The 20375-nt window shown below is 40.7% G+C and overlaps 6 protein-coding genes across 8 annotated transcripts in view; all 6 read right to left on the reverse strand.

Annotated features, from left to right (window-relative positions):
- Positions 1–4885, reverse strand: part of LOC130551973 (uncharacterized) — a 386856-nt gene extending 381971 nt beyond the window's left edge. For 2 of the 3 annotated variants that reach the window (XM_057330038.1, XM_057330037.1), the window contains exon 1: positions 3929–4628. In XM_057330038.1, coding sequence (XP_057186021.1) covers positions 3929–3940 — 12 coding nt within the window. In that variant the 5' untranslated portion in view covers positions 3941–4628. Of the gene's footprint in view, positions 1–3928 lie in introns of all 3 variants that reach the window. The other variant, XM_057330039.1, reaches the window with a different exon arrangement.
- LOC130552003 (histone H3) lies at positions 1362–3934 on the reverse strand. Its single transcript, XM_057330088.1, has one exon. It carries the CDS (start codon positions 3769–3771, stop codon positions 3361–3363), a length of 411 nt encoding a protein of 136 aa, XP_057186071.1. The 5' UTR covers positions 3772–3934; the 3' UTR covers positions 1362–3360.
- On the reverse strand, positions 4731–19176 carry LOC130552033 (histone H2AX-like). Its single transcript, XM_057330115.1, has 3 exons — positions 18778–19176; positions 7338–7361; positions 4731–6131 (listed from the first exon to the last, which is right to left on the reverse strand). The coding sequence occupies exons 1-3, from the start codon at positions 19158–19160 to the stop codon at positions 5750–5752; spliced, it is 789 nt and encodes a 262-aa protein (XP_057186098.1). The 5' UTR covers positions 19161–19176; the 3' UTR covers positions 4731–5749.
- Positions 6144–7463, reverse strand: LOC130552019 (histone H2B-like). Its single transcript, XM_057330102.1, has one exon. It carries the CDS (start codon positions 7461–7463, stop codon positions 7089–7091), a length of 375 nt encoding a protein of 124 aa, XP_057186085.1. The 3' UTR covers positions 6144–7088.
- Positions 8171–8497, reverse strand: LOC130552031 (histone H4). Its single transcript, XM_057330113.1, has one exon. The coding sequence runs from the start codon at positions 8480–8482 to the stop codon at positions 8171–8173; it is 312 nt and encodes a 103-aa protein (XP_057186096.1). The 5' UTR covers positions 8483–8497.
- Positions 15679–17402, reverse strand: LOC130552017 (histone H2B). Its single transcript, XM_057330100.1, has one exon. The coding sequence runs from the start codon at positions 17294–17296 to the stop codon at positions 16922–16924; it is 375 nt and encodes a 124-aa protein (XP_057186083.1). The 5' UTR covers positions 17297–17402; the 3' UTR covers positions 15679–16921.
- Positions 19177–20375: the final 1199 nt, after the last annotated feature.

Here is a 20375-nt window from a genome sequence, read left to right on the forward strand (position 1 = left end):
CTAAAATGTAAAAATAATAAATTAGCACAATTGTCTTGTTTACAACAGCAATGTTTATAGTGCATTGCCTATGAAGAAATGCCTTCTGGTGAAATGCCTTCCTCTAAAGTACAACATAAGATAAAAGAGTCTAGGGTATTTATATAGTTATTCATGAATTTTACAATTATTTAAACTAAATGTAATGTAATGTAGAGTAATGCATAGTCTATAACAACAACAACAACAACAACAAGTATTTGAACCCCTGAGATTTTTCAAAGGATTCACAACACAAGAAAATGTTATCAATAAGTTTTTATTAAGTATTATAAGAAGAAGGTAGTATAATTAAATCATTCACACATGTACCTTCTTGTTGAACTGAATTTTGCATGTGATTAGCTACATGGTTTTGGAGCTCGTGTAAATGGTTAAAAATCAATTTACAGTAGGCACAGTGGTGTTTTATGAAGCACAATGTGCATCTCTCAATAGTCAGCAGGGGATCATCTTGCATCTGTGCAGGTTAAACAAACATTTAATTACATCAATAAATAAAAACTATGATTCAAAATAGACACACTAACGTTACACGTGCTAAATGTAGCATTGGGGATGGGATGACGCTTTAACGCTAAAGTTAATCTACTCCCGATTAATATGTCAGGAAATGAAAAATAATTAGCAACGTAGAGACAGCAATAGATCTATGGAAAATTTTGATGCATGTCTCAATGTTAAGTTTATCTTTAGTGGACGCTTTTCTTACCTTGCGATGCAAATTGTGTAAATTTCAATGGCTTGTACAGGGAGTATCTTAAGCTCCGCCCACTAGGTCCCGCGAGGGGGAGCTGGAGCTTTGCTCCACCCCCTTGGCTCTGCAGCAAGCACCTTCTCAACTGAAATGAGACGGTCTAGCCTCGCGGAGGATTTCCTGCGTGATTTGCGTCACCTGCTGCTCCTGTTGCGTGGTGCCAGCAGGACACAGCAGAGACGTTTCTGACTTTTTTAAACAAATACGGAACCAGAATTTTTTTTTTTCGAGAATATGTAGATTAAAACAGCCCAACAGTATATTAAATTAACCAAGCTTACAAATTCATAAAACACAATAATTCACCAATAATGTTAATTAACAACATCATATATAATATTAAAACACTGAAATTGACCGTTTTTGTGAATTACATACTTTTATTTAACTAAAGTTTTCATAGTCCGTTACAGGCGCGCAATGAATCTAGGGATAGCCAAAGCTGTGAAGGATACATTTGTTGTATCCTTAAAAACCTGCGGAAATAAGGTCGCATGCCTGCACGATCCGTTCACGCATGCGCATAATGACGTAGTAGACAATTCTGTTTAGCGACGACACTGCACGATCCGGGATGCCTGCACGATCCGTTCACGCATGCGCATAATGACGTAGTAGACAATTCTGTTTAGCGACGACACTGCACGATCTGTTCCACGCTTGAGCACCTTTGTACCGCGACTTTCACTACTGTCCACCTCTGGTCTCATGTCACTTCTGTGTGCACACTATGCGTTGAAATACTCTGTAACGTTTCCCAGACTTGTTTGTAGTTCTTTCTTCATGTAAGTGCAGATAGTCTAGGCGGAAATGCATATTATGTTCCTTATTGTGTTCTGTAACCACCATTGAAGGGATTATTCCTCATTTAGATTATATAGATAGATATATTAGCCTATATATAGACCCATACTAATACAAAACGAGTCGATTTAAAGTGAACTAATATTAGCAGCTTTTAATAAAAACCGTCTTTGACAATACTACTGACCTCAGATCGAAACACGGCAAGTTAAGTAGGCCTAATGCCATGCAGCAATGAATCGCAAAGGGGAGTATGGAGGAAACTGAAGGTTTGCAGTGACAGACTCTCAAGACTCAGACTTTATTCCACATGTAACCAAAATCGTGTATGTTCATGTAACAACTCCTTTATTATTTTGGATTGGCAACCACGTAAACACATCGTAATGCATAGCGTAAGCTACATTTTAAAACATCAAAATAGACCCGCCGTGAACTGTTAAATGAAAAACACGACGTAGCCTACAAAAATATGCCGCCAGTTGTGCCGTCTGGCCGTCAAGCGTTTCATCGCATGCTTGATACCAATAGTGTAGGGAAACCGTGAAGTTGTTTACTACGTCATTATGCGCATGCGCAGAACGGATCGTGCAGGCATCCCGGATCGTGTACCGACAGCAACCTTTGAATCGGGACAGCCTTACCAGCCTTCAGTCGCGCTGCTGTGACGCAATTGGTCTTAAAATGCAGCCTTCAAAGCACCCCCCCACACACACACAAAAAAGCACGCAGCCCCCGATTTGGGACACAGCCTATGATCGCTCCCCCTAAGGACCCCAAAGAAGGGAGACCGAGAGAGAGAGAGAGAGAGAGAGAGAGAGAGAGAATTAACGCATTGAGATGTTTTTTTTATTTTATTATCAAAGGCTGAAGGGTTATCTAGATTAGTTTATACTGCTATGGCCATGGATGTTCCGTAATATATAAATAAGATAAATGAGATTTTTTTCTCCATTTTTTTGTTGTTGTTAATATTCATATCGACCTATAGCACTCGAGTTGTAAAAAAAATTAGGGGGATGGTGGATTGGATTTGACGTTTAGGGACATATCATTTGTGCTGATGACAGCGCATATGGTGGGAGACCAACGGTGTACCCTTTTGATTATTGTTTAAGCACAAGGATAATTATTATATTATATTACTCTAAAACAACATGCATGCTATTGATACGTAATATATCAAATACACCTGTCAGTGACGCTTTTAATATAATTGCTTATAACTCTTGAATGCTTTGTCTGAAATTCGTTTTCTGACGGTCATTATTTTTCCTGTTCCGTGCCTATTGCTTTAATGTCTCGTTTGTCATTTTCTAACATTCGGTTCATAACTTAATGTAAACCATGTGAAAACCGTTTTTGTGGCTGCTCATTTGACAAATGTGGTCTATTTAATTCCAGTCTCCGCTCGTATATTTGGACCGATTCGCACAGAAATGGCCAAACTGATTTTTATTTCTAGGGCGAGTTTTCGAGAAATACCTCTGCTAAGTTTACTGTGCCTGTGATATTACATCTTTCTCGTATTGAACTATTCTGACCTTATGTAATGTAATGAAAAATGACCATTTTTAATTTTTACATCCAACTATCAAGACCACACCATTACTGCAGAAAATACTATTACATTTACATTAAGTCATTTAGCAGACGCTTTTATCCAAAGCGACTATTACAAAGGAAATTGTCTCGTTCAGTGGAGTTGAGGTGGCTCTTAAAAGAGCCTTTAGGTTGATAGGGGTGAGATAGGCAAGAGTTTAAGCGCGTTCTCCACGAATACGGCGCGCCAGCTGAATGTCTTTGGGCATGATGGTGACTCTCTTGGCGTGGATGGCACACAGGTTGGTGTCCTCAAAGAGGCCGACCAAATAAGCCTCACTGGCCTCCTGCAGGGCCATGACGGCGGAACTCTGGAAGCGCAGATCAGTCTTGAAGTCCTGAGCGATTTCTCTCACCAGACGCTGGAAAGGCAGCTTACGAATAAGCAGCTCGGTGGACTTCTGGTAGCGGCGGATTTCTCTCAGCGCCACGGTACCGGGCCTGTAACGATGAGGCTTCTTCACGCCGCCGGTGGCTGGTGCGCTCTTACGGGCAGCTTTAGTAGCGAGCTGCTTCCTCGGCGCTTTGCCACCAGTGGATTTACGAGCGGTCTGCTTAGTTCTTGCCATTACTGCAGTCGCAAATATTCTCTCACGTACGCCGAAAGAATACACACTAGAGGTGGGCGGATCGATCTAAATATCGATAGTATCGATGCCAACACTGGTATTGGTATCAGATCGATACAATTGTAATTGAATCGATATTTTAATTTAAATATCTCACCTCTACGTTCATTATACTTTGCTCGTGTCTTCTACCTCTACAATCCTGAGCAAACGCTGCTTTCACATCCTGGCCCACTTTGCTACTCCTCCCCCTCCTGCTGCGATTCGTTGTTGTGTCGTCACGTGACTCACTGACACAACGCGCCGAGGAGCAGCGAACATACGGCGTAGCCTACGTACGTAGACGACGCCGTCGTGAACATTTATGGTTCTGCGTTGAGAGTATGCGTCATACTGCAATTACACCGCCGAAACGCTAGTTGGCTCTTTGTGTTTTCATGGGTTTGCTCTTCTTCGCCGATGTTTTGTGTGTGTGTATGCTAGTGTTTGCAAACGACAATGGAAGCCAAACCGACGTTAGAGGAAATCTCTCTCCAAGAATTCGCCGCCATCTGACAGTCTTTATAGTCCGCCGAAGAGGATTCATACAGATGCGTGTATTTCCGAACCTCTTCAATCAGACGCTCAGTAACTTGGTCGATGTCGATGCTCACCATGTTGTTATTTTGTGGACTCTGAACTTGCCGGAAGAAGACACCAGAAAAGAAGATGCCGGAAATGCGTAGAAGGGAGTACGATGCTGCCAAACCGACCAATCACAGCGCTTGCGGTCCGCGTAGGGTCCGCGTTGAGTTGACGCGTTGTTACAATTTTGGAGAGGTGCGCGTCAGGTTACGGCGTAGGTTCTACGCAGAACCATAAACTGACCTTGAGTGAGCGAAGCTGATAGCACATTGAATGAGAGATCAGGATGGCCGAGAGGAAGAGAAGCGTTGTGACTTCAATACATTAATAAAAAATATTGTCTAAAGAATTGATCATTCATTCACCTGAGAAACAATGACATACTGCTCTCCCCTACACAAAAGTATTTTTTTTAAGTAAAAAGTATCGTATTGGTATTGGTATCGGCAATACTGACCCTATATGTATTTGGTATCGGATCGATACCAAATTTTGCAGTATCGCCCACCACTAATACACACAAGCCTCCTCTGTTGCTGCTTATAAAGACTGGTCGCCAATGACCTCAGAGGGTGGTGATATTGCGCTGGCACGTGATTGGATAATATGAGACGTCTGCGCACACAACTGACCAATGGCTGTGCGTTTCCGTTTTTTCAAACGAAATGCAACTGCTTCCGGTTCCCGCTCGAAACCTTTTGTTTAGATTTGTCACAGTAAATCCTCTCATTTTTACTTGTAATGAACCCATGACTTGGCAAGAAAATAGGAGAAAACACACATTTGCACTTTTAACGAAGAGTAGTTTTTTTGTTTGTTTCGTTTCTTGACATTGTATGACTGACATTTAAGGGTAATTGTAATACAAAATGCTCTCCAGAAAGGTATCGAAATCAGTGTCATTGTTAGTCAGGTCACAGCAACAGCCGGGAGTGTGTAATAATTTCCCTTACGATCCCGTGGAGCTCAATAACAACCGAATAAACATCAAGGACACCACTAGTTTTAAGGCACCCAGGGTCACTGCCCAACCCAAAATCGTGAACGTTCATCTCACTTAAAGACAGAATCTGGTTTTCCAATACTTTTATACATTTACATGTATTCATTTGGCAGACACTTTCATCCAAAGCGACTTACCGGTAGGAGAGCATATAAACATTTTGTCAACACACTAAACAGTACCGTTAGTTTACAAGGCCATTCTACTAGGATTAAAGCTGGAGTAAGCAAAGGTGAGTTCAGAGTTATGTTTGTTGTTTGTCTCCATAGTTTAAGAATAAAATCGCTCTCTTTTGGTTCAGGTGGGTGGCTCTTAAAAGAGCCTTTTGAATTATTCAGGAGAAAAAGTCGTTCACTTGGATTTAGCGGGTTTGTCGGTCTTCTTGGGCAGTAACACCGCCTGGATGTTGGGCAACACACCACCCTGAGCGATGGTCACGCCGCCGAGAAGTCTATTCAGCTCCTCGTCGTTACGCACCGCCAACTGTAAATGGCGGGGAATGATTCGACTCTTCTTGTTGTCCCGAGCAGCGTTTCCAGCCAACTCCAGGATCTCAGCGGTGAGATACTCGAGAACAGCGGCTAGATAAACTGGCGCTCCGGCACCAACGCGTTGGGCGTAATTACCTTTGCGAAGTAGCCTGTGAACACGGCCAACAGGAAACTGAAGACCCGCTCTGGACGACCGAGTCTTAGCCTTCGCTCTTGATTTGCCGCCGGTTTTACCTCTGCCACTCATTGTTGCATAAGATGAAAACTCCTTTCGATTATAGAAATCCAAGCAATTTATGACATGGTCGTTGTGGTTTCCAGCATTTATCAGTGCCTTTCGTTCGCCTATTGGTTGGAGTCTGTGAAAAATTCAAACCAATCACTGAACTCCCCTCCAAACGCCAAAGCCCGCCCATTTCTTCCTTTCTGCCTGGCCTAGGCGGTTGGTCTCGTTTTGCTCTCGCGGTACTTTAATGGCACACGTGATCTTAAGGCGGCTGCAGCACAGCGCCGATCAAAGTCTAACCAGAATGCATTGCTGTTGTCAGGCGTCTGCAGATTCTTGCGGCGCCGCATGAAGTCGAACAAGCCTTATACACCTCATGACACCGGTTTCTTTAGCCACTTTGCTGGTGGTTTACCACTCAGGGGAACGTGTCCCAGCATGTTCACATAGAAAAGTGACATCAATGAATACCCTCCGATTTGGAGTCGACGTCACGGTTACGTCACTGTCAGCTGCGCGCGCATACTGGTTGCAGAAAAACAGTGGAAAAAACAGCAGAGTGAAACTGAGGAGACAATTAATTTAAAAACGTGTTTTTGTGTTGTTGAATGTCAGAATAGGAATGGCAATTATGGTATTATTTTCTATGTAATACCGTCGTTGAATATGCCATTTTAAGCTAAAAAAAAAAAAAGTAATTCAACGAACAGGCTGGACAGACGAAATCTTCCGGTTCTGCGTTTATTTTATTTCAGGTAAGGTTTTTTATAATCTTTCGAAGTCTTAACTCAAACAAATAACGTTACTATTAGCAATTAACACGGCGAAGAAAATACTCTATACTATGGTATCTATTCACGTAAAAATTATGCAAACAATGATTAAGATAACCATACACACAAGAAAGCTCTTTATCAAACGGAGTAGGTGGCTCTTAAAAGAGCCTTTGGGGCGTTGAAAGCTACAAGCGAGTTTACTTGCTGCTGGTGTACTTTGTGACGGCTTTAGTTCCCTCGGACACGGCGTGCTTGGCCAGCTCACCGGGCAGTAAAAGACGAACGGCGGTCTGGATCTCTCTGGAAGTGATGGTGGAGCGCTTGTTGTAGTGAGCGAGACGAGAAGACTCACCTCCGATGCGCTCAAAGATGTCGTTGACAAAAGAGTTCATGATGCCCATGGCCTTGGAAGAAATACCGGTGTCGGGGTGAACCTGCTTCAGGACTTTATACACGTAGATAGCATAACTCTCCTTCCTAGACTTTCTGCGCTTCTTTCCTCCCTTCGCGGCGGTCTTGATGACGGCCTTCTTTGATCCCTTCTTGGGTGCGGACTTCGCTGGTTCAGGCATAATTACTCCGAAACGAATCAAGAAGTTGTAGAAAAATTGAGGCTGTGAGACGCATTTATCCCCTGTCCATGCCAATGTTCAGAGACTGGTTTCTTGTCTTCATTGGACAAAGAACATACATTTATTTCATTGGAAGAGTTGAGATGAAAAAGAGGCAATCAAAATCTTGCAAACGGTAGCCCCACCCATCGTCTAATGTTACACGGCCTCCCCCACCCGTGTCTTTGTTTCATTTCCCGCATGTTGTAATTTTTTATTAGACATCTTCTGTAAGTAACACGGGCTAAACAATTTTGCAAAGTTAATGCTACGCTGGTGTTATCACCTCCTTTAATTTCCATGAAAGTGTCAAGGAAAAAAACATGTTGGAAATTAAATTGACAAAGATGACTATGAAAACAGTTTTGTTAAATACAACACATTTCTTTCGATATACTGCTTTGTTTCAAATTTAAATAACTTAGTAGGCCTACATACAACGGAGAAACAGAATACAATAAGAACCTACGCAACCACCAAAAGCATAGACATCCAGGAACAACCTTTGTTATACTAAACACGCGCTGGTTTGTGCAAACTTTGTCTTTGTGCTCATTTTTGTGAATACAGAAAACATATTACAGTTTGCGAAGTAAACGTAAGCTCTTTGCGTGAGAACGTGGGTGGCTCTTAAAAGAGCCGTTTGAATTTTGTAGTTTCAAAACCGATTAACCTCCGAAGCCGTACAGAGTGCGTCCCTGTCGTTTCAGAGCATAGACGACATCCATAGCAGTAACTGTCTTTCTCTTGGCGTGTTCAGTGTAGGTGACGGCATCACGAATAACATTCTCCAGAAACACCTTCAGCACACCGCGAGTCTCCTCGTAGATCAGACCCGAAATACGTTTGACGCCACCACGGCGAGCGAGACGACGAATGGCCGGTTTGGTGATTCCCTGGATGTTATCGCGCAGAACTTTGCGGTGACGCTTCGCGCCCCCTTTACCGAGTCCTTTTCCACCTTTGCCTCTCCCAGACATGATTCCAAATCTCTTGTTCAATAAAAAAAAAAGCTAGTATGTCAGGGAGGGTTGTGAAACAGAAACTTAGAGTCGCCTACAGGACCTAATGGAGACACCCAGAAATGATGGCGGAGCCAACTGCGTTTTTTTTCACATTTCTTTGTCGTGACCTAATCCAGTTATTTTTTCTTAATCTCTTATGGATTGTTCACTGGTTTTATATACACTTTTAAAATATTGATATAGTTTATTTACAAAATGTTATAATAAGTGGTGGTGTTGTTGTTGTTGTTAGTGTGGTTCGTTTTAACAACGCAAACTAAGATTGAAATGACGACAAAGCGTTGATGAAGTGTTTAAGGAGAGTGGGCTGTTACTGTAGCAGCACGAAGGTCATGGGTTTGTAACCCGAGGAACACAAATACATATACTAAAATCTATACATGAAATGCCCTGTAAGTCAATACAAAAAGCTTGAAAAGAAGAATTTAGCAATTAAGAGCATTAGCTTTATGACTTTTGCTTTAGTGTTTTGTAATACATCTTAATTTCAGACTTAAACTACATAATATTGCGTTTTCTTTCAAACCACTAACATTTATGAATGTTAAAGTTTTTAGATAAAATAAAATAAAAGACAAGGACATATGGCATATGTAGGTTACAAATGAGTAGCCATTTACCTTTATTTATTTCATGGGCGGTATTTCTATGCATTAAACATAATTGTATATTTGAGTAAGTATTTTCGTCTAATGTACATATGGCTTGCAATACTTAATTTTCCAAATATTCCAACAGGTTGCACAAAATCTTTCTTATATAAAAGGCTGTATTTGTCACATATATAGTATGAGGCTGTGTATACATTTAGCAGATGCTTCAATCTGAAGTGATTTACAAGTGAAAGAGCACAATTTTGTCATTTGTCTCTTACAGTACATCTATCAACATCAGCTTATTCTACAAACAAATGTAAACAAATAAAGTGTACTCTGTGGCAAAATCCATGGCACTGTCCCAAGTTTAAAATGCCAGTGTAGGAAGCATATTAAGACAACTTGATTCTATTTCAGAAGTGAATGCACATGGCAAAAGATTTTTAATAATCATGGTTTTTAATATCACAGTTCCCGGTATAGTGTGACACCTCAATGAAGACAAACATTGCTGACCTTCAATGGACTTTCTTTATGCAACTAGTCGACTTATTTAGTTATTTATACACGCTAATATACAGTTTTGTTATTAGCCTTGACATTTAGGGTCTTTGGTATGAGAAAGCAAAATGTATTTTTCCTTAAAGCAAAAGAAAAACTGTGAAAATGATCATATATATGAAAGATTAAAGTGTAAAAAAATGTTATTTTAATGTAGCAGTAACAAACCATGTGAAGTACTTTGGAATCAATTTCTGATGTAAATGATGCAATAGGGTCTCTGTGATAGGCACCTCATTTAGTCTGAGATTTTTTTTTGTAGCGCTATATGATCTTTTTTTCAAGGTGTGCTCTCATGTATATATATATATATATATACAGGGATAGACGTTTGTTTTTCTCTTATATTTAATATGTTTGGGTGAAAGCAAGTGGACACATGCAGAATATGTATTAAAGTTGTTAAAACTATGTAGTAAAATGATTTTTTTTCAGGTCAGGCGCGAGGCCTTGTGGGCTGCGAGGCCCTATGCGGTCGCACACCTGGCACAGCCCTTACGACAGTTCTGAGCATGACATCTCGATACAGAAATTTTTAAAATTGAGGAATTGCTCCCGCACATTTTCGTACCACCGTCCGAAAGAATTTTGCATGCTCAAAGTCAAGTCTGACCGCGGAATTAGCTTTCGGACGCAGCCTATGTTGCGCTAGGTTTTGACTATCCCTCCTATTAAAATCAGTTTTTTTCGCATCAGATTTAATGACTTTTACTTATTTAATGGAAACAACTACATAAGTAAACACAAAATTAACATGATGTGATTTTTTTAATGTCTTCTACACATTTTGTAGCATCCGTGTTCCTTGGGGTCAATTTGAACCCAGGCTCTATAAGCTGTATAAAACCTAATACATTTCAAAATTTCACGTTTTGGGTGATATTGAGGTCACTATAACATGATATAGTTGTATAATATTCCTCATAATTTTATATTTTCAGTGTAATATTAAAAAATCTAGCATACCCACACTTGTAGTATTGTGAGAACCACTGATAGTTGACCTGACATGGGGGTAGGGGGAATGCTAATTATCATGTGAACTTTGATATTTCCCGTGCCATGGGTGAGGGAAAAACTAAATTCTTGCGAGAATTTTCTTATTTCCTGTGCCATATGGCAGAGGAAAACATAATGCTCATGGTTTACAGGGGAGGAGCAAACATATAAAAGCGTGCACAGAAGCCTTCTAAACCATTTCTCTTTGTGCTCTGTGGGCTCTCTCAATTGAAATTGCCTCTAAGCAAAGGTTTTCTGTCAATGAGTTTTTGTCACAATGAAAGTGGCATAGAGGAGAATGTGTCTGAGGCAGACGATAATGTTGAGGAGGACCCTGATTATGAGGCATCCTCCTCAGATGAGAATGAGTCTCCTAGTGTTGACCCTCCTGTTGTCACTCAACCACCTGTAGACACATTACCTTCCAAATATGGAAAGTAATTTTGGTACCGCTCCCCACTTGAACGATAGGGTAGACTAAGTGCTGCTAATGTCCTCAAAATGGTTCCATGGCCCACCAGATATGCTGTCAGCCATGTCCAAGATATAAAATCGGCATTTGAGCTTTTCATTACACCATCAATTGAAAATGATATACTTGAAATGCCAATCTTAGAGGGAAGGAGGTAGTTTGGGGACAGTTGGAAAGACTTTGATGTGATTGACTTGCAAGCGTACATTGGGTTGCTCATTTTGGCAGGAGTGTACATGTCAAAAGGAGAAGCAACAGCAAGCCTTTGGAATGTTGACACTGGAAGGTCAATTTTCCAGCCACTAAAAGTCTCTAAAGACATTCCATGTTTTCTTCCGTGTCATATGCTTTGATGACAAAGAAACAAGACGGCCAACGAGAGCGTGACAAACTCGCAGCAATACGGGATGTATGGGACAAGTGGGTTCAGCGATTACCCTTTCTTTATAATCCAGGTCCCCACATCACTGTGGATGAATGTCTGGTTCCATTTTGTGGGAGCTGTCCCTTCAGACAATACATGCCAAGCAAACCAGCCAAATATGGCATAAAAATATAGGCCGCATGTGATGCACAGTCCAGCTATGCCTGGAATATGAAGGTGTACACTGGTAAATTCCCTGGAGAAGCACCCGAAAAAATCAGGGCATGAGGGTGGTACTAGACATGGCTGAAGGAATGAATGGCCATCACGTTACATGTGATAGTTTTTTAACATCATGTGAAGGTGAGGAACTGCTAAAAAGCAAGGTTACCATGTTGGGGAAAATTAAAATAAAAAATAGCCAGAGCTTCTCTCTGAGCTTCTTGTGATGAAAAACAGAAAGGTAAAAAAAATGTAAACACCAAATATATATATATTAGGTCAATTAGTGAGATTTTATGGTGATTTGCAAATTTGTCCATAGTTGTGCAATAGGTATTTTGGATGTACAAGGGGTGGGGAGTGGGGGTGAGGTGTTGTGATTTTATTTAAAGGTCTATTTAAGGACTCAACAAAGATATAAATTACCTGACACAAACCTTTTAGTAAAAAAATCACATTCTGGAGGTTTAAATTGCTGGGGTCAAATTGACCCCAGTGGGAAAAATATGTTATCAGATTTAAGGGTGACAGGAGGGCTAGAATGGATACAGCTACCTCAAGCGCACTTCAATACCGCATAATTCTTGTCACGCTGAAAACTGTTGATTAATATATATTTTTTTTATTTTAAGGTTAGGTTTGGGGTAAGTGTGGGCGTTAGCTTATGTAATTTATTGTAATTATATGGCGAGATTTTGCACCACTTCTGGTCGTAGCTGTATCCCTTCTAGCAACAACCGTTTCTCTGGCCCTGTTCCAAATGGCGCACTTCGGTCTTGTGGACCTCCTCCGAGTCAAGTCAAGTCAACTTTATTTATACAGTATAGCGCTTTTTACAATTTTCATTGTTACAAAACAGCTGTACGTGAGACATATTGACTATAAGCAAAACATTTAAAGTTGTACCTGTAAAAACAAGAAAAAGGTGAAAACACAGAAGACAGACATGCCCACATATAAAACACTCCACACACACAATATGCACACGTACTAACACACATAGACATAGACACACACACACAAATGCGCACACACACGGACATGCAGACACGCACACACACAGACACGCACGCACACACACACACAGACACGTACGCACACACATGCAAAGTGAAAAGCACACATTTAAGATAAAGGAGAGAGAAACACAGCTCAAATATTAAACAGACTAAAAAATTCCTATATGCAATATTAATTAAGTAAAACTTTAAAATTCTAATTCTAAAGCAGCCCCCCCCCGGCCAGGCAAATAGTGCAAAACAGTATGCAAACGGTGGCGAGGAACCCAAAACTAAAATGGAGAAAAAAACCTCAACCCAGGCCCAACCAGGGGATTCCAGTTCCCCTCTGGCAAAAACCGCTGCCTCTGCACAAGCTCCACAGTGCTTGCACAACAAGGCTAAATAAAAATAAATAAACGTAGTGTGGCGAGGGGGACGTGGCTTCTGCACTCTTTGATGCAACAAGTACATCAGGTGTTGTTGGAAGTTTTCCTGGTTCCGGTTGATCTAACTAATGCAGCCTAAACCCTCAGAGGATTTATATTATGGAAGTGCAGTGTATGCAAGATTAAAAAGATGCGTTTTTAGTCTAGATTTAAACTGACAGAGTGTGTCTGCCTCCCGGACAGTGCAGGGAAGACTATTCCAAAGTTTAGGCGCTAGATAGGAGAAGGATCTATCACCTGCACTTGATTTTGAAATTCTAGGTATTACCAACTGACAGGACGCCTGAGAGCGTAATGCACGTGAAGGACTGTAATACAAAAGGAGTTCACTCAAGTACTGAGGAGCTAAACCATGTAGGGCTTTATAGGTAATAAGCAAGATTTTAAAGTTAACGCGATGCTTTATAGGTAACCAGTGCGAGGTTGACAGAACCGGGCTAATGTGTTCATACTTCTTTGTTCGTGTAAGAACTCGAGCTGCCGCGTTTTGGACCAGTTGGAGTTTTTGTAATAAGCCTGCAGGGCAACCACCTAACAGTGCATTACAGTAATCTAGTCTTGATGTCATGAATGCATGAATTAACTTCTCTGCATCTGACATTGGCAGCATATGACGTAGTTTAGATATATTCTTAAGATGGAAAAATGCAATTGTACGTACGTATGGCGGTTTTCGGTCCAATAAGTAACACTTCTGTTTTGTCCGAGTTCAGTAATAAAAAGTTGTTACTCATGCAGTTTTTTATATCGCCTATGCATTCCATTATTCGATGGAACTGCTGTGTTTCATGAGGCCTCCTCCGAGTCCACACTTGGTGACGTCAGGAAGTGCAGACCTATAGGGCACTAGGCACGAGTCCACAAGGATACGTGGGAGTGCATTTTTGGGACAGACTTGAGGTCATCACGCCGGAAAGAGCAAGCGGTGCGTTCTAATCACTCTCGCGGTACTTTGTTGTCATTCGCTGATCAGTCTGTGCAGCGCCGCGAGAAGTTGAGCACACTTGTCCCATTGTTGTTATTTGAGAGAATTGGGACAGGAGCTGCATGTTTTTATAGTTCTGTATTTCATATTTTGATATGCCACCCGAGCATTATGCAATAGAAAGTTATGTTTTAAATGCATTCGTTTGGCATGATGTAAATGCAACTGCTTATGTATAATTATTTATTTGTATACACTATACTTAATGTGCATAATGTGTTCTTGATATGCATATATGTTGTTATTTAATATTTCTCTGTAATACAGAAGCTGTGTTGTTCAGCTTTACAGAGCTCAGAGACAACTAGATATAAAACTACAACAAAACACGGCTTATTACCTTAAGTAAGAAAATGCACTGCATTAAATTTTTTATTCTTGAATAGCTGGCTTAATAGGAAATAAATAAGCAATAATGTGAATAAGAAAATAATTTTGAATTTTATCAAAACATACATTTGAAAATGTATCCGTCATGTTTATACGTACAGGTGCTGGTCATATAATTAGAATATCATCAAGAAGTTGATTTATTTCACTAATTCCATTCAAAAAGTGAAACTTGTATATTATATTCATTCATTACACACAGACTGATATATTTCAAATGTTTATTTCTTTTAATTTGATGATTATAACTGACAACTAATGAAAATCCCAAATTCAGTATCTCGTAAAATTAGAATATTACTTAAGACCAATACAAAGAAAGGATTTTTAGAAATCTTGGCCAACTGAAAAGTATGAACATGAAAAGTATGAGCATGTACAGCACTCAATACTTAGTTGGGGCTCCTTTGCGGCGTGGCATGGAGACCAACTTTATGGAGATGCAGATTTCATTTTCCAACAGGACTTGGCACCTGCACACAGTGCCAAAGCTACCAGTACCTGGTTTAAGGACCATGGTATCCCTGTTCTTAATTGGCCAGCAAACTCGCATGACCTTAACCCCATAGAAAATCTATGGGGTATTGTGAAGAGGAAGATGCGATATGCCAGACCCAACAATGCAGAAGAGCTGAAGGCCACTATCAGAGCAACCTGGGCTCTCATAACACCTGAGCAGTGCCACAGACTGATCGACTCCATGCCACGCCGCATTGCTGCAGTAATTCAGGCAAAAGGAGCCCCAACTAAGTATTGAGTGCTGTACATGCTCATACTTTTCATGTTCATACTTTTCAGTTGGCCAAGATTTCTAAAAATCCTTTCTTTGTATTGGTCTTAAGTAATATTCTAATTTTACGAGATACTGAATTTGGGATTTTCATTAGCTGTCAGTTATAATATCAAATTAAAAGAAAATTAAACATTTGAAATATATCAGTCTGTGTGTAATGAATGAATATAATATACAAGTTTCACTTTTTGAATGGAATTAGTGAAATAAATCAACTTTTTGATGATATTCTAATTATATGACCAGCACCTGTATAATGTCTGACATCCACGACACTCCTCCCATCCATTCTGTGATTGGGCGTTCGCAGGGACTTCTGGGTTATAAGTTGTGTGGAGCTGCTGCAGTGCGGGCTTCGCCGAAAACCGCATCAAAGGCACAAAGGGATCGCTGATCAGAACACTTCAGAGCGTAAAAATGACAAATGGGACACTCCACGGACTCGTAGACTTGGCGAGCATGCGCAATTTAAGTTCACGAGACCGTAAGTCCACATGAAGTGCGCCATTAGGGACCTATGGCGCTGAAACCAAAAGATGTCCGCGTTCCGGTCCCCCTGCAACTGATACTCAGCTGCCATTGGTTCATCTGCGTTCCAGGGGAGGGGCTTACCGATGGGCCAATTATCAGTGTGACGAGACAAGAGACAGTAACAGAGTCGTTTTCAGCGTTTTATTAGGGAAAAGATTTGGAATGAACATGTGCATATTGTGAATTAGTTTAATGGTTACAAAGTAAATTCACTTGTCTAAGACCTTCACTAAAACATGGTAAACTGTGTGACTTTGAAAGTATGTTTATAGGTTGTGGTTTATCTATAAAATAAATTCTAATAGACAAACATGTTGTCTTTATTTGACCATTTCTATATTGCCTAGTTTCCTTTATTTATTTATTTTAAATCTCCCAAGTGTCTATAACCTTTATAAGATAAGTCCGTGTTTGTTAAGGGCCAAGTAAATAAAAGTAATGTAATTATGTTAGCAAATGTGTGACAATCATAATAAACTTTTAAGGCAAGGTTGAGCTGGACTCAACATACACAAACAACAGACTTTACTATTGTTGCACTTCAAGATGTCATACGTCATTCACATAGGCTATATAACTTGCAGTGAAATGTTCATCTGGTGAACTCCAAAGACTGGGCAACGAAAAAAAAGAAAATAGAATATACATGTACGTGCTTTTAAAGCACACGTTAAACTAGACTACCCCCTACAGATCAAATACCAGTTTGACTTTCTAATGTCTCCAATTTACACAAATTGATCCACAGCGATTCACTTGATCATATCTAAACTCAAATCTGGGCAACACTCATCAGTTTTACTCGTAAACATCGGTGTGGCTCAGGTCTTTGCTGATTCAGGCATTTCCTCGATTTTCCCCATACGGGACCAATTTAATTTAAATTACAACCATGACTCGTACAGGTTTAAACTATTTTAGACAAACCAAATCAAACATTAATCCAGTGTAAAATCAATATCAGAAAATCTTTTCGGAAAATATGGGTGGCTCTTAAAAGAGCCTTTGGGGTGTTGAGAGCTTCTAGCAGGAGTTTATTTGGAGCTGGTGTACTTTGTGACTGCCTTGGTTCCCTCCGACACGGCGTGTTTGGCCAGCTCACCGGGCAGCAAAAGACGAACGGCGGTCTGGATCTCTCTAGATGTGATGGTGGAGCGCTTGTTGTAATGAGCGAGACGAGAAGACTCACCGGCGATGCGCTCAAATATGTCGTTGACGAAGGAGTTCATGATGCCCATGGCCTTAGAAGAAATACCGGTGTCGGGATGAACCTGCTTCAGGACTTTGTACACGTAGATAGCATAACTCTCCTTCCTGGACTTTCTGCGCTTCTTTCCTCCCTTTCCAGCAGTCTTAGCGACGGCTTTCTTGGAGCCCTTCTTGGGCGCGGACTTCGCTGGTTCAGGCATAATTCCGTCCGAAACAAGTCACAAATGTGAAGAAGAAGTCTAAGACTACTAGTATTTATTCTCTACCCATGCAAATTTACAAAGACAATGGTCTCACATTCTGATCGCTTGTCTTGGTTCGACAACGAACGATAACTGGTTTCATTGGATGAGCGGACACTTAAAGAGCCAATCAAAGTCTAGCCACGCCCATCGCCTCATGTTTGAAGACACCCCTAGGCGGGCGGTGTCCTTACCGCTCTTTTTCATTTATTGTTTTGCAATACAACTGATGAGCTTATTTAAGCAATGAAGCGGTTAATTTTAAAGTGTTGATACTAGGTGTTGTTCTGTTCTTTATTTTGCATTAAAGCGTTTATCAAGTGAATACATGTAAACGTTGGATAATACAAATAAGTTTGTATGCAATATGACAGCAATGTGTATCAAACATTACTACTATGAGTACACTTGTCATTGAATAATGTGGTTTGTTACAGAAGCTGTATGTATTCACACATCCGTGCATGTAGTAAAAAAATGACAAACCAACACATTACTTTAATTTATTAGACAACAGAGCGATTTACAAATGAAAGCATCCAACATTCTGTTTTTCAGATAATGGTGAATGGTCTGAATGTGTTTATAATTAATAAATTAATATAATGGCACGATGATCTATAATTACTGATTAGCTCTTGGACAATGTTAAACGCCATCTCGTTTGTAAATTGCTTTGGATAAAAAGATTAATGTGATTAATGAGCAGAATCCGTGCTAAAACCTAAGGTCACATCTTAAAAGTTAAGTAAAAAAAATCGTATAACTAGTCCCAACTCTTCTTCGTCAACAGAAAGGATTGGAATGAATAACTTCCGTTTACAAAGACTGGTCGCCCACGAGCTCAGAAAGTGGCAACAGAGCACTGGCACGTGGTTGGATAATGTGTGACGTCTACGACCACAACTGGCCAATGGCCGTGCGCTTCCCGGTTTTCAAACGAAAAGCAGCAGCAGTTTATGGTTCCCGCTCGAAACCCTTTGTTTAGATATGCCACATTATTACAAGTAAAAATGAGAGGGTTTAAACCCATTTTTGTTTTGTTTTGTTTCTTGTCATTGTGTCAATGAAATTTAACACTTACCCTTATACAAAAATGCTCTCCAGAAAGGTATCGAAATCAGTGTCATTGTTAGTCATGTCACAGCAACAGCCGGGAGTGTGTAATAATTTCCCTTACGATCCCGTGGAGATCAACAACAACCAAATATACATGAAAGACAACACTAGTTTTAAAGCACCCGGACCAGTCACTGCCCAACCCAAAATCGTGAACGTTCATCTCACTTAAGGACATAATCTGATTTTCCGATTCGCTTATCGTTTGTCTGTATCGCGTTAAATACCTAGTCTCTTAAAAATCAAATCACTCTCTTTTGGTTCAAGTGGGTGGCTCTTAAAAGAGCCTTTTGATTTATTCAGGAGAAAAAGTCGTTCACTTGGCTTTAGCGGGTTTGTCGGTCTTCTTGGGCAGTAACACCGCCTGGATGTTGGGCAACACACCACCCTGAGCGATGGTCACGCCGCCGAGAAGTCTGTTCAGCTCTTCGTCATTACGCACCGCCAGCTGTAAATGGCGAGGAATGATGCGACTCTTCTTGTTGTCCCGAGCAGCGTTTCCAGCCAACTCCAGGATCTCAGCGGTGAGATACTCGAGAACAGCCGCGAGATAAACTGGAGCTCCGGCACCGACGCGTTGGGCGTAGTTACCTTTGCGAAGCAGCCTGTGAACACGGCCAACGGGAAACTGAAGACCCGCTCTGGAAGACCGAGTTTTAGCCTTCGCTCTTGATTTACCGCCGGTTTTTCCTCTGCCGCTCATTGTTGTATAAATTGAAAACTATTTGGGATTACAGCAACATATGACATGGAGATTGTGGTTTCCAGTATTTATCAGTGCCTTGCGTTCGCCTATTGGTTGGAGTCTGTGAAAATTTCAAACCAATCACTGAACTTTCTTCTAAATGCCAAAGCCCGCCCATTTCTTCCCTTCTGCCTGAATAGTTTTAGTTTTTGATCACGTTACATTTCGCCACTTTACGCATAAATTCAAATTATATCTGCTATGTGCGGTATCTTGAGACATCCTGATAGCACGCATACATCTGGCAGACGTCTATTTTACGTCTGCAAATAATAGTTTGCTCATCTGCAGTATGTCTTGGAGACGTCTGCTGGCAGATTTCATGTAGACAGCTGTAAGGTGTTTGTGATTTAGAATGGATGTAAAACTGCTCTTTCTAAGATGTTTAGCAGATGCTTTTACACAGTAGATGTTTTCCAGATCTCCAGATCTGTTTTACAGACGTACGTGTGCTAGCTGCGACATATGAACAAAAGCATTTTTTTATACAGACAACACAACTTCAGTTGTTGCGCTGATTGTGAACTAAAATGCTTTGGCGAGTCAGTTTGATTACATTTTAAATTAACTGACGAAAATCATTATTTTCACCTGTTTGATCTAAAATTACACTGTAAACATCAATAACAGCTTTAACTTGGCAAAAGACCATGGTATAAGTGGGATAATCCACACAGCTAGTGGTGCATTAAAGGATTTTAAACGTACCTTAAAGAGTACATAACATGAGATCATGAAAATGACATTTCATGCAGTGTGTAATGTTGGCGTGTTTGAAAGTAAGCAATCTGCCAAGTTGTAAATCCGAAGGTGAATGAATAACAAAGTTATTGGCTTGGAAAAAAGGGAGTCGACTCTGAATCACGCAAACGAGTCGTCCCTAGTCCGATTCGCCAACCGCCGCGGATTTACTAGGCCTGCCCGCAAAAACTTCACTCTTCTCCCCCAAACACTGTAGCTCGTGAGCCTCATTCGCGGTAAACCAGTCACATCAGACTAATGGCTGGAATACACTACAAGGCTTCGTCCGAAATCACCTACTTCCATGCTAAATAGTAGGTGTAAATGAGTATGAGTCATGAATAGTATGTCCGAAACCTCAGTATGCAAAAAACAGTAGGCGAGAAATACCCGGATGGTCTACTACTTCCGCCGAGATTCGTGAGTGTGGAT

Source organism: Triplophysa rosa, linkage group LG3, assembly GCF_024868665.1.
Source record: "Triplophysa rosa linkage group LG3, Trosa_1v2, whole genome shotgun sequence".
NCBI classification, from domain to species: domain Eukaryota; kingdom Metazoa; phylum Chordata; class Actinopteri; order Cypriniformes; family Nemacheilidae; genus Triplophysa; species Triplophysa rosa.